This window comes from Asparagus officinalis, chromosome 9 (genome assembly GCF_001876935.1).
Source record: "Asparagus officinalis chromosome 9, Aspof.V1, whole genome shotgun sequence".
Classification (NCBI taxonomy): domain Eukaryota; kingdom Viridiplantae; phylum Streptophyta; class Magnoliopsida; order Asparagales; family Asparagaceae; genus Asparagus; species Asparagus officinalis.
Window position 1 is genome coordinate 62,795,027 of NC_033802.1, and position 15,067 is coordinate 62,810,093.

At 36.3% G+C, this 15,067-nt stretch overlaps 2 protein-coding genes and 1 pseudogene across 2 annotated transcripts; 2 read left to right on the forward strand and 1 right to left on the reverse strand.

Annotated features, from left to right (window-relative positions):
- Positions 350–954, forward strand: LOC109823526 (annotated as a pseudogene).
- Positions 6,020–7,027, reverse strand: LOC109823527. The gene has a single exon (XM_020389806.1). The coding sequence runs from the start codon at positions 7,025–7,027 to the stop codon at positions 6,020–6,022; it is 1,008 nt and encodes a 335-aa protein (XP_020245395.1).
- Positions 8,085–9,148, forward strand: LOC109823528 (glutathione S-transferase T3-like). The gene is made up of 2 exons (XM_020389807.1): positions 8,085–8,378; positions 8,459–9,148. Exons 1-2 carry the CDS (start codon positions 8,085–8,087, stop codon positions 9,146–9,148), a joined length of 984 nt encoding a protein of 327 aa, XP_020245396.1.

Below are 15,067 nucleotides of genomic sequence, written 5' to 3' on the forward strand. Positions count from 1 at the left end.
AAATCTTCATTGCGTTCGCCGGAGAAGAATAGGAAAGTCGAATGACTTTTGATTTGACCCTGATGGTCTATTTATAAACAGCGGTGAGCTGTCAAATCAGGACGAGATTCGAGGAGAAAATCCCGCCCAAACGTAATCTTTGCATTCACACTGAGTCGGTTGAACTCCCAGACGCTTATTGATGCGTCTCAGAATCCTAAACATAGGACTTCCTACTGCGTTCCAACTCTAAAAACGTAGGGCATCCTCATGTGTTTCAACTCCAAAAACGCAAATTCCACTTATGCACTGATTCGTCATAACCAACAGGGCTATTATACATCTTCAGGTACTTGGAGAAAAGTTAGCAATGGCCATCAAGGTGACGAAAGCCGAGAAGAAACCAATTTACAACAAGAAGCTATGCAGCATCTTGAATGAGTACATGAAGGTTATAATTGATATCACTGACACTATCGAGCTTGATCCTTCGCGCAACTCATCCTTTCAAATGACTTAACATTCCAACCAAAATTAATAAGGATATTGTTGAAATCATTACCCTAGTTGAGCTGATCAAGAAAGGAGAGAAATTGGGTTCCTTCTCATACGGGCTTGTGGTTCTCTCTGTCTATGACAATGGATTTTTCTTCAACCCAGAGGTGTTCAACCTCATTAAGGATGACCTCGTTGACAAGTTTGTAGCTGGTGTTTCTATGGTTGCTTCGTTGTCCTTAGCTCTTTCTTATCCAACTCTTGCAGCTGCACCTTGGATGTTTATCACTACCTACAAGAATCTTTTTACCTCCATACAAGTTGAAGGAGTGTCTCAAGGATCCAAGCAATTTTGTTGTTGCTATTGCCCCTGTTGCATTGGCTGAGAATGTTGTTATTCCTGCTATCGAAGAAGAGGAAAAAATTAATCCTAATAATGGATCTAACGATGATGGCTTGGGCTTTAGCTTGTTTGACTAAGTTCATTGTCATCAAGACATAAAAGTTATCTTGTTTGGTTTAAAAAGATTTGAACTACATTAACTACTTCTACGCGTTCGTCAGAAGTATGAGTTCGATCATCACCAAAGGAGATCTCAAGAAAATTAGCGAAGAAGTTACAGAACTGTGACATACAGGAAAATGTCGATCCTACTAATGGATCTAACATGATGACTTGGATTTTAGGTTGTTTGACTAAGTTCATTGTCATCAAGACACAAAAGTTATCTTGTTTGGTTTAAGGAGATCAGAACTACCTTAACTACTTCTACCCGTTCGTCGGGAATATGAGTTTAATCTTTACCAAAGGAGATCCCAAGGAAGTTAGCGAAGAAGTCGTTAAATACAGGAAGCAAAATTGTGACATACAACAAATTTCCACAACCAAGTTCACGATGTCTTCAAAACAGATATAGTGAACTATCATTCAACAACAGATCTCAAACCAATTTGGGGATCCAAAGTATTTTGAAAATTCATTCCAGTTAACCGTGAACTTTCGAAAACTTTGGAGGGGTTTTTATAGGCTGTCTAAAAATTACTGCAGATAGTTGATCCCCATCAAACACCAATGATGAAAGTTATAATCTGATGACTTTCGCATCAACAACTCGACAATGAAGGTTACAGTCAAATGACTTTCATATCAATAAGTAAAGACTACAATTAGAAGATTTTCACGTAGATCGAGAAAGGTTATAATTCGACGACCTTCACGAAAACCGATGAAAGTTCTAATTCAGCAGTCTTCATAATTAACAGCGAGAGTTACAATCTGACGGCTCTCATATTTTAAGGAGCTAAAGCATAGATTAAAAAATGATAATCTTTATAACGCTCTATCAAAAGGGATTACAAGTCAACGATCTCTTTAGTCCAAGAGGCAGAGCTCATCTCTGTATCCCAAAAATGAAATGCAAGTGGCCTCGTTCCAGGGCCAAAGCAATGCAAACGCAGCTTCAATCTAGCTACAAACGCAGCTCCTAAATGCTGCCAACGCAGTTTCCATCCGCTGCCAAACGCAGCTCCTAAATGCTACAAACGCAACTTCCATCCACTGTCAAACGCAGCTCTTAAATGCTGTCAACGCAGCTTCTAACTGCTGCCAATGCAGTTTCCATCTACTGCCCAACACAGCTTCCAAAAGCCGCTAACGTAGCTTGCAAACACTGTGTTCAAACACAGATTTTATTCCAGAACGTAGTCTCGGTATTTGACTCATTCAAACGAGCTAAACGGTTTTAAAACCATTTTTTCCCCACGATTTGAGGGATTTCGCCCCCTTAGGAGCGGATTAAGGGGGCGATCCCTATAAATCTCAACAAACTCAACTGAGTTGGGGGCTAGATTTTTGGTCATTTGGAAAACCTTAGGAGATCGGCATTCTAGAGGAGAGAGATCTTAGATGATCCTTCAGCAACCGAAATTGTGAAACTTTAGTACTTGGCTTATTAACTGAATTTCAGTTTAAATTAACTCTTTTACAGAGTTTAAAACTCGCTCTAAGTTATTAAACTCGTTAAGAGTTCTGTTTAAACTTGCCACGCGAGTTCTCTACGACATCAAATCCAAAAGGATTCAACCGTGTTCCACGAGGTGAAACGTCAGATCGTCAACAAGAAGCAAACTCGACACGAGTTTCGAGGAAAGCATCTCATCGACATCAAGAAGAACCGAGATTAAACAAAGGGAATGGTCTTAATCGACCCTTCTCTCTTTTGTTAATCGGTATTAGAGAGAAATTTGTATCGATAGAATTGTAATTAATTCTTTTTCTGAGACTGTCAAAGAGAATAATACAAATTTAATTCTCAATTGTCTTCTTCGAATTTCCCAGCAAACAACCCAGAACTGAATATATTTGAAAAGAATTTTTTGACTTCTACCCTAATACCCTTATCGGTATTAGAAATCATGACCAGTTGATGTATGAGATTGTAAGGATTTTTGCTATCATATAGTATGGACCACACTCCTTATAAGAACCATTTTTAATTTTCCACATTCTCCTTCTGGCATACATAATAAGCAAAAGGAAATGTTTCTTAGTTGCTGTCACATCCCGTGGCACTAAGTAATATATATACCTCTATTGTGGTCTTTAAGAAATGTTCCATCTAAAAACAACATAGGCCTACATCTAGCAATGAACTCTTCAATACAAGCATTATAACTTATGAACAAATGCTTAAACCTGTCATCATAATCATCAATGGCAATATGACTTCCTAGATTAGTGGCTAGAACTATGACTTCATACATGCATAAATATAACAAGTAATCATTAATATTACCTTTTAAATTGTAACTTTGATAACTAAGCCGCAACCTTAACAAAAGATGTATATTTAACAACTAGGACGTATACTTAACAACTAAATTATAAAGTATATTGTATACTTAACAAGATAACAATTAATCTGTAACATAAACAACGAGCGTGTACACTTGATGACTAAGATGTAAACTTAACAATTGTGACGTAACATTAACAACAAATTTGAATACTTCATAAACTTAAGAACTAACTCATAAGTTTAACAATCAACTCATAACCTTAACAACCAACTCATAAGTAAACTCATAAGATTAATAACTAACTCATAACTTAACAATCAACTGATAACCTTAACAATTGATAGTTAATGTTAACACAGACATGACAGCTAAGATATAAGTACTTATTTAATTAGATAAATTTTACCATCTTAGTGAATCGTAGTCATCGAACAGGTCCTGTTGTGCTCTCTTAGCTTTATCACACTTTGTTGTAATTAATCTTAATGCCGAACTATGAGAATAAGTCATTCTTGATATCAATTGGCCAAAGATATGGCCTAATCTTAATAACAAATTGTATTTGACTTGTAATGAATTTGTGTGATGCTTTTGATTTACCAGCATTAGCCCTATATTGACCGTAAGTGTGAATAACGTGGAATTTCTTTATAAACATAATTGAGCAATTTCGAAGTGGGGAAGCAAACAACATCCAAGGATATTTTTTTGTGTCCTTATATCGACAATGCACTCTTAGATGTTTTTGTTCATTATGATAAAAATCATACTCGAGTCTTTTTGCAATTGAATAGTATTGAAGTACTAATCTAACTTCAGGAGCACTATCAAATTTCTATCCCTCTACACGTATAGTTGTGTGTGTGCCACTCAGCTGGGATGTTGATTTGGTTGTTAACCATATCTTCTATCATCATGATAGTGTCGACAGTATGATTATCTTTAGGAATAGGCTCATTATTACATGGTTGGCTGAGCGTAGCAACTGTGCATCGGGAATTTTCTGTTAGGATTGTCCTGTAAAAGTGAGAAAACACTTCAATACATAACAATTAACTATAAACACTAGCAACTAACTTGACCGTTACCATCAAATGTAAAGTCCACTGTGATAACCGCCAATCTCTTCAATCCCTACCGCAGAAGCCCCAGATCAGAAGAGCATGACCCAAGGAAAGTTTAAAAAATTGTCAAGTCCCCTCAAGAACCCAAACTTGACCTCAATCTGCGACATGGCCTCTCTCCTTCGACCACCCTTACCCAACCAAACACCTAATCCCCCTGCCTGCCGGTGGCTTTCCTCGCCTCTGGCAACTCAACGACTCTAAATCAACCTCGATTCCTCTTCACCAGCAGTAAGCGGCACTTCGATCTTCTTAGTATTTGTGATACAAGAAACTACCAAAATAAAATAATTACTTTAAACACAAGAAGCTACCAAAATATATCCTGAAAAACATAAAATTTTAGATAAATGGTTTTATAAATACTAGAAATTAAATGGTATACAAGTGAAATCCTCGTATAAATACCCAAACACCATTGTATAACATAGAAACGAATTCGAGTTCTTCATGTATAGATCCCATTTTAGCTTTGTCATCATTCCCAAATCCTTCTTGACTAACTGTTTCCACATTGATGAACAATTTCACCATTCCTGTAATGAGATCTTTGTTCGGAGTATCTCTATATTCTATCTTTAACTCAAACTAAAATCTAGATTTTGCAGTTTGCTTTCTACACAGGCGCACACGTTTCAAACTTCTTGAGGACTCTAATAGTGTTGTACTACATACTTTTTTTCCATATATGATATAACTATCATCCTTTGTATAGCCTCTTTGTCAAATACATATTTCTTCAATTTTATACAAAATTATATGGAGCGGGCACGTGCCCTGCATGTGCCCTCCTAACTAGTCTACAAAATGGAAAAAAAGTAAATATTACAAACTACAATAAATTTAGGACAGTATTTGCACAAACCTCGCTAATGTGTTTTTTTATCAAAGAAAAACTGTCCTGTACTTTCAACAACGCAAATCAATACCGTGAAGAAAAATGATACAGGCACACCCTCAGACACACCATCAACCACACATCCTCTCTATCTACAGTGCAGGGGGCCCCACATCAGATTTTTTTTAAAAATCTGATGTGAGACCCCCTGCACTGTAGATAGAGGGGGGGTGTGGTTGGTAGTGTGCCTGAGGGTGTGCCTGTAGCGCCTCCCTACCGTGAAATATAGGGCATTGGTGCTAACAACATTAACGAGTTTGGATAAAAGGCCTAAAATACCCTTGACAACAGAAGAACAGGAATAGATAATACAGTAGATAGATATACATAGCACAAAAATTGTCCAAATCACGTCACAAGCAAAACACATGATAAGTTGCCCTAAGAGCAGCTCCAACCGTGATGGATAACTGCAAAATGCAGCCGGAATTACCTCCAACCGAGCAGCAACTTTTACAGCTGAGCTGCAAAAATGGATTTGATGCTGTAAATTTGGAGATTTCTCTCCAAATTTGCAGCCAACTCTACATTACTATTCCCAAAAAAAAGACAATCTTACCCCTCAATCTCTTTAACAACATTGGATTATTCCAATTGTGTCCCATTATTATTTTTTTTTGAAATGATAATACATTGAAAATTAAACGGAAATAAAATACATTAACTTAGAATTTCGAGGAACTTTAATAAAAAAAAGTTACATCACTTCATTGTCGTGTCTCTCCTACAAATGTTCAATTAATGCATTTCGAAGTGCGAAGTGTGCTTCTTTGTCTTTGAATTCCTTATGACGGGCCAGGAATTGTCGGAACCGTTCGACATCGTTCATCCCTATGTCTTCAACATTTGAAATTGATGGTGGAGTAGAAACGACAATATCTTCTTGCTCATCACGTTCATCCTCAATAATCATGTTGTGCATTATTATGCAAGTGGTCATGATATCATGCAAAGTTCGTTTATCCCAAAACCGTGCAGGGCCCTTGATTATAACAAATCTTGACTGGAGAACACCAAACGCTCGCTCCACATCTTTTCGACAAGCTTCTTGCATCATTGCAAAATATTGTTTCTTTTTATCTTCGGATTTGGAAATGGTTTGAACAAGGGTTGGCCATTTCGGGTATATGTCATTTGCTAAATAATAACTGACATCATAATTCTTTCCTTGAATTGTATAATGAGCAGGATGAGTAATACCTTGTGTTAGGTTGTCAAACAAATTACATGCTTGTAATACATTAATATCGTTATTAGAACCTGGCAAGCCAAAGAATGCATGGCATATCCATAGGTCATACGATGCTACTGCCTCAATAATAATGGTTGGGCCTCCGTGACGTCCTGAGTATTGTCTCGCCCATGCTGTTGGACAATTTTTCCATTCCCAATGCATATAGTCTAGACTTCCCAACATTCCTGGGAAACCTCGCTCTTCGCCTTTTTGTAACAGTCTTGCAACATCGTCGGTATTAGGGAATCTAAGATATTCATCTCCATACACTTCTACAATTGCTTTGCAAAATCTCTTCAAACATTCAATTACAGTTGACTCACCAATCCTTACATATTCGTCAGTACTATCTGCTGGTGCACCATATGCCAACATGCGAAATGCTGTTGTTACTTTTTGTAAAGTAGATAGTCCAAGCCGACCGACACCATCCACCTTTTGTACGAAATAGTTATCGTGCTCTCGTACAGCGTCGACGATACGAAGGAAAAGACTCATTTGCATTCAGAATCTTCTACGGAATAAATTTGCACCGTATGTGGGATTATCAGAAAAATAGTCATTGTAGAGTCGAGAATTACCTTCTTCCCTCCCACGGTTGATTACCAAATGGCCAGGAACTGAGCCGATACGTTTTGGCCTCTCTTCCTCTTTAGAGAAATAAGACATTATTTCATTGTTAGAGGCATATAGACAAGCTAAGATTTCATCATCCTCCTCCCATTGTTCAACGTAATGAGAAAATGTTTCGTCATCAGAAGAAGAAGAAGAAGGTAGGTGTGATGGTCCAGCTCCATAGTTCATTGTTGAAGAGGGGATTTGGAGAAATGAATTATAGATTGGTGATGAGTTGTTAATAAATGTATGTTGTGTTATTATATAATGTTTCTACCCACATTGGATTCTCCCACCTGCATCGTTTTCTACCATTATTGGATTCTTTCCCGCATCGTTTTCTATCCACATTTGATTCTCCCACTAGCATTGGTTTTCTACCCACATTGGATTCTTTCCTGCATCGTTTTCTACCCACATTAGATTCTCCCACTAGCATTAGTTTTCTACCCACATTGGATTCTTTCCCGTATCGTTTTCTACCCGCATTGGATTCTCCCACTAGTATCGGTTTTCTACCCATATTGAATTCTTCCACCCGTATCGTTTTCTACCCACATTGGATCCTCCCACTAGCATTGGTTTTCTACCCACATTGGATTCTTCCACCCGCATCGTTTTCTATCCACATTGGATCCTCCCACTAGCATTGGTTTTCTACCCACATTGGATTCTCCCACCCGCATCGTTTTCTACCCACATTAGATTCTCTCACCCGCATCGTTTTCTACCCACATTGGATCCTCCCACTAGCATTGGTTTTCTACCCACATTGGATTCTCTCACCCGCATCGTTTTCTACCCACATTGGATTCTCCCACCAGTATTGGATTCTCCATAATTTTTTCATTATAAATACTAGCACAACCCTCATTCCTCCATCACAACTCTTCTCATTCCTCCTCCGTAGCTCTTCTCAACAACTCTTCGTCCTTCTCTTATGGCATCCAGTCACGGAAAATCATTCTTACAAAAAGAAGATCAAATTTTATGCGCTACATGGCTTGAAATATCTCAGGATCCAGTTTTAGGTTCCAATCAAAAGAAAGACAAACTATGGGAGCGAATTTCAGCTCTATTTCACGAAAGGATTTCCAACGTTTGCACCGGAGATAGGAGTCTGAAGTCTCTTTCATGCCGAACGCAATTAATTATGAAAGCCATCAGTAAATTTCGAGGATGCATTCGACAAGTCGAGCGCCTCAATCCAAGCGGTGCTTATGAACTTGATATTGTAAGTATATGAATTACATGTTTCTTGGTTATTAAATTATTTTCCACCTTTTCTAATAATTATTTCTTCTTTTGTGGTAGAATAAACGTGCTAGGATCATATTTGCAGATGATCCAGAAGAGAAAAGAGGATTTCTATTTGATCATGTTTGGCCGATTTTGAAGGATGCAGAGAAGTGGGCAAATATAAGCGTCATGCCTTCTGCATCTTCCAAAACTTCAAAGTCTCGCTTATCTCAAGGATCTGATTCAAGCTCTCCTATCATCGACTTAAATGAAGACAATCAGGTATATACCACTAATGACGACGACCATTCGCCAATCAACATTTCAACTAGTCGACCTATTGGAAGGAAGAAAGAGAAGTTGAGAAGACGGAAAGAAATTGAAAGGAACCTTGACTTTGAAGCTTTTGCTAAAGGAAACCAAGAAATCTTAGAAGTTTTAAAAAAAGGTAAAGAGCAACGAGAAAATGAAAGATTGACAATGAACCAGGCTATGATGTTAAAGGTTGAAAATGATAAGAAAAAGTTGGAACTTCAGCAAGAACGACAAGAGAAAGAAATTATGCTAGTTGATCTGGAAGCTATTACCGATCCAACAAAACGCGAATATTTTCGAATTAAACAACAGCAGATTTTAAATAGAAATATAACTAGGGGTTCCTCATCTGATATTCCTAATCCTGAATACAGCTACGCAGGAAGTCAATACGGAATACCTGACTACAGAGGAGGTGGATACGGAGGAGTTGACTTTTCAGACTTTTAGTATTTTTCATGCATTATGTTTTTCCTATTTGTCATGTAATTTTCAATTCATGTTTTTGCTTTCTATGTAATAGTCGTGGATTTGGTAATATGAATGTCTGTTTAATTTAATCCGAATGCCTATTTTATATTAATACATTTAATAATATTATTAATAATATTATTTATATTATATAAATTTTATTATTTTTATTATTTTTATATATTCAAAATGAGACTAATATTAAATAATATTAATTGAAATATAAAATTTCAAGAATTAAAGAAAATTAATTCTATTTCTTATTATCAATTCATTAAAGAAAATTAATTTTATTTAAATATATATGATTACATTATATATTTTTAAAATAAGTAAAAGAATTAAAAAAATTGAGAGAAATTAAAATGGAGTTGGAAATAGAGGAGTGTGATTGGAGTTACATAACTCTATTTTAACATATTCTAAGAAATATGCCAAAGTTTGGGATGCAAAATAGAACCCAGGTTAGAGAAGCTCTAAACCCCTATCACTGTCAGTCTGGACAGTTCAGTCAAAGAACAAGAAATAGACAAGACTTGTGACAGTCGAGAGGCATTCCAGAAGTATCCCTCCGCTATCTCATTGAGTAAAAGTAATCTACTTTGGAAAATAGAAAGAGCTCTTAGGAGAATAAACCCTGTTAATTAGAGGAAAGTAATACAATTAAATGATTGCACAGAGGTGAAGGTGAATATTAACAAGAAAAGGCAAAAATCTTGTTGTCATTTCAACTTGAGAATAACTTTTAACAAATTTAATGAGATTCTGAATAACATGCAGACATTGGCGGACCCATGCCTGTTCAAAGTGGTTCACTTGAACCACCTCAACTTTCGTAATGGACTATATATTATAGATATCTGTTAGTGAACATAACAAACTTATAGCCTAGTGGTACTAGTGGGTTGTTAGTTTCTAAGAGGTCATAGGTTCTAATCCTCCCAAAGCTTTCTAAGTTTGCTTTTTTACAAACCACTTTCTCTACATTATGTTTCTTTCTTTTTTTTAACCCAACATTCTATTTACTGTATTTAGATGAAGATAAGCCAAGTAATTATCTTTATATATATATATATATACTTTCTCCTATTTTTTTATTTTTTCTTCTCTAAAAATATTTTTTCGTTTTATATTTATTTATTGTTTTTTACGCCTCTAATAATAGATCTTGAAAAAAAAATATTAATGTATATTTTGAACCACCACGCGAGAGGGTGTGGATCCGCCACTGCATGCAGAAAGCCAAAATGTATGGAAATATAAAAATACAATAATTGTATTAAACTAGCTATCCAGTATATAACTGCTCCTGGTTGTCGAAATTATGTTTCAACAATATTAACACTTAGATTAGACTTCCTCATGGCATTAATCAAGGACAAATTTTCAAAACCAACCTATTTCATTATTTAATTGCAAAAAAAGACCCGTTTCAGTTTTATTTAGAGAAACCGACCTGGTTTCAGCACTGTCGCTGAAACCAGGTCAGTTTTTCTAAAAAACCTTACGAAACTTCACGGGAGTTCAACTCCCGTGAAGTTTAGTACGTTTTTAAACTTCACGGGAGTTGAACTCCCGTGAAGTTTATTACCCTCAATAAACTCCACGGGAGTTCAACTCCCGTGGGCTGCGGCCTATATAACCGAAGCGCCAGACCCCTCCCCACCTCAGTTCTCTCTCCCCGCAACCGCCCCCAAACCCTAACCTCTCTCCGCCGCCGTCCACGTCGTTTCCGACCCCAGCCCCCCAAATCCGACCGCCAGCCATTGATTCCGACCGCCAGCACTCCTTTCCGACTGTTTGCCCTTGATTCCGACTGCCGGAACAGTCAACTTCGCCGGATTTCGACAATTTGAGGGTAAATTCCTCCCAAAATTATATTTTCTCTTAATTTCTTGTAATTCCTCGCTATTTAATGGTGATTATATGTAAAAAATTATATTTTAGAATTTAATTGTGAAATTTTTATGATTTATGTGAAGAAAACTTAAATAATTTTGTCGATTTAGAGGGTAAATTATCAATAATGTAAAAAATAGTGTTACTACATATGTATGACATCTAATTTATTTTAAAAAAATTGTGTTATTAATAATTTTGTCGATTTTAGAATTTCATTATGAATAAGTTATGAAATTAGTGCTATATGACATCAATTAAAAAATCTAAAAATTAGTGCTATATGACAAAACTTAAATTATGGATTATGGGAATTTTAAGAATTTAATTGTGAATTTTATTAATTGTGAAAATTAGTGCTATATGACATCAATTAGATTTGAGAATTTAATTGTGAATTTTATGAATTAGTGCTATATGACATCAATAAAAATAAAATAAAATAAAAAGTAAAATTGGAAACTAAGTGACCCATCCAACAGAACGCTGCTTTCGTCCAAATTCATTATCATAAGTCGATTGTCCATGGCACTTGAAAATGTGATTCATAACAGGCACAGAGGACATTGTTGTTAGTTATAGATATGTATCCACAGCTCAAGTAAAATATTCTGTCAAAAAAAAAAAGTTGGGTTGGGTTGTCCACATGCAGTAGCCAATAAATATTTGATAATGCAAGTATACACAATGGGTTGTTCGTTCACCATCAATTGGACACATGCTCATGCTTATGATATACATTCTTGATGTCACAGAACTGAACATTACCTATGCAGAAGCATGACATTAACATGTATGAACAAGCTGAAAGAATCGATGGACCAATTTTTTTGCCTCATTTCATTAGTTGACAATCATGTGCATCTCAATTACATGAATCGTTCCCTAAAGAGTCCACAAAGCATGGGTATCCAAGAACCTGAGAGATGCATCAATTGTTGTACTCATACTAGGTATCAGAGTACACCAAATGCCCAGTATATGTGACAGACATTTCACATAAGTATCTAAGTATGTTTCATTCAGTTAAAGATAATATACATACAAAGCTTGAGCGATCTCTTAATGAATAATGGCTGAGTTATTCTCAAATTGGTCTATGCAAGTGGATAGTTAAGTTGCAGTCATAATGAATATGAACAAGCACGGTATTCAGTCCTTGTGTGTTCTCATTGATCTTAAAACTATTCTCTGCATATTCTATTCAGTTTTAAATAAATAACATGATTGAGCACATGTAACAGATTATATACTGAAATATCCTACTTATTAAGAAAATAAGAAGTAGCATATCAGTCCACATATTTCATCATCTATACCCACTAGATCATTTTCTCTAGAAAAAGGATTCATGTACAGTATATTCAAGCTTAATATGGCAACAATAAATAGCCCAAAGCTATAGTTTGCCACCTACAATAGCAGCACACTGGGAGAACTAGCCGACATCGATGTTGTTGAAAATATGCCCACAGTGATGATTCATACGTCAAAACATATGTTTTTGGATTTAGATAACTTATATACTTAGTTAGAAAATCTGTAATAACAGGGAAATTTGCAATGTTCAGTATTGTATATACCTAAATAATCAATATTTCTCGTCTATTAGTTATTAACAGGGAGATCTTAATCTGCACAAAAATGAACAAGTACCTACCATGTTGACTAAGCTTTTTTATATACAAATTACAGTCCTTCCCTGGATACTTTGAACCATTCAGATAGAATCAGCCATGTCAGATCCCTCAAAAAAACATTAGCCAATAATGAAAAGTGCTAGCAGCATTCAAAACAAACACAGCCATGAAAAAATGTGAGTTATTATGTTGCTACTAGAGTACATCTCTTGTCAGAGTAGATAAGCTAAAATTGGTGACAATCAAACAGAAACTTGAGTCGAGAATTATGTTCTCTCAGTTCATCGCTTCAACATTGAGCTGTAGCAAACTACAGGATTAAAGAGATAGCAAAACCCTAGCCATAAGACATCTAAATTCGAATCTTTTAAGGGAAACAGGATCTGACTAGTATTTGGGCTAAGCCATCTTTTTGATGGATTTGGATCATGCTAGGATATTAAATGAAATTACATAATCACTCATTACATTTATTAATTATCACGATCTATCATATAAGAGCTGTCAAATTCCTAATTTGAAATTCATAACACTTTCTTGCTTTCTGTACTGATTGAAACGGTTTCCACCAAGGAATAGCAAAAATGACTACGATTGTGAGATTGTATCAGGTTAGTAATTTATAGCTGGATGTGTGATATAATTTTTGTAGAACATAGTTACAGTTACCATATGATGCATCTAGTTGAACACTTGTATCAGATTCTTCTATGTAATTAATACTTAAAGTGTGGATATAATTTGAATTTGTTTATCAATATGCTTGGAAGTGTTCATATCCCACCAAAACGTCCATTACAATTTCCAGTCTCAATGTTGACTGTTGAGACTCACACCCCAAAATGGGGGTGATGCTGTGTTTCTCTCAGGCAAATTCAACCTAATATTGACCCTGTGAGACCCCAACTTTAGTCCTACATCGGGAATTTACAATGAAATTGTGTGGCTTAAATAGGTAAGCTCAAGACTCAAGTGTAACATCAGCTAGTTGATTTTGGCAATGGATTGAGCCAAACAACGCGCTACACTCGGTAAGTCCCACGGCTTGCACGTGTTAACGGGCCCGTGGGCCCAGGGTGTGACAAATGGTATCAGAACAGTTGTTGGTCGGAATGTGGAGCTAAGTGCTATATGGGGCTAAGTACTATACTGTGTGAGCGAGGTGGGAATCACCTCTAAAGCCCGTAAGAGCCACCTTTAGAGTCCACATCGCCTGGCCCTACTAGGATGTGTCAATTGTTATGTCGTGACGAGAACATCGTATTTGTAAGGTGGGGTGATTGTGAGACCCTAACTTTAGTCTCACATCGGAAATTTACAATGAAATTGTGTGGTTTAAATAGGTAAGCTCAAGACTCAAGTGTAACATTGGCTAGTCGATTTTAGCAATGGATTGAGCCAAATAACGCGCTACACTCGGTGAGTCCCACGGCTTGCACGTGCTAACGGGCTAGCAAGCTCGGGGCGCAAGTATCCAGTATCAGACAAGCAATTCAAAAGTCATTTGCAGATAACGATGCCAGTGGACGAAGAGGTTTCTCCAAGTTACTAATGATTTCTACTTTGAGAGCTCAATCAAAAGAAATACCCTTAATCAGGCATCCTTGGTTACATGTCTGAAACTTCTATAAAAGAAGCCAGTTGCTGATATTTGAACTTTGCTATACAGGTGACATTATATCATCATTTGTAGCAAGTGTTTGATCATAATATGGTCTATCTTATCTCATTTCCTATGTACATAACAGATGCCATACTATTACAGAAACTGTTAATCTTGAATGAGTTCCTTTAAGTTAAACAAAATTCCTCATAGCAGATATATCATCTTTACTCTTCATTTACATGTTTCTGAGGCTAAGAGAATTATGGTTGGTTGGTAAATCCTTTATCCCAAGAGTTAAGAAAAATTTGGAAAGAAAAACTGGTTGACAATGCCAGAAACCAAGAAACTAAACTTCAACGCTCTTGAGAACCAATGGAACATACTTTTTTCAATAAATTGTTCAGCTCAAGGAACTATATATTGCAAAATTAAGTCTTTTACAATTATAATGCAATACTCAGTCAGGAGGTTTCTGTTTTTAAAACTTTGACTATCCACTACATCAAACCACATAGTTGATCAACATTTCCCCAAAAAAAAAAAATTTGTTAAGTTTGTAGGTTTAGGTTAATTCTTGATAACTTGACTTCAAGTATCCAGCAAACTTACTTGTTCATAGATTTTTGGGCTGTATTTCCATCGGCAAAACACTGAACACTAATCAGACTAGTGTTTTAAACGTCGGCCGTCATGTTGGACATGTCGGCCAACATGGTGAATTCCGGGGCCAACTGACACGATACGAAGCTTTTC

Excerpts from the sequence above, each read along its gene's own strand:
- LOC109823527 (XM_020389806.1), bottom strand. The coding sequence starts at position 7,027 with ATGAGTCTTTTCCTTCGTATCGTCGACGCTGTACGAGAGCACGATAAC.
- LOC109823528 (XM_020389807.1), top strand. The coding sequence starts at position 8,085 with ATGGCATCCAGTCACGGAAAATCATTCTTACAAAAAGAAGATCAAATT. Across the intron at positions 8,379-8,458 it reads GTGCTTATGAACTTGATATT|AATAAACGTGCTAGGATCAT; the intron begins GTAAGTATATGA and ends CTTTTGTGGTAG.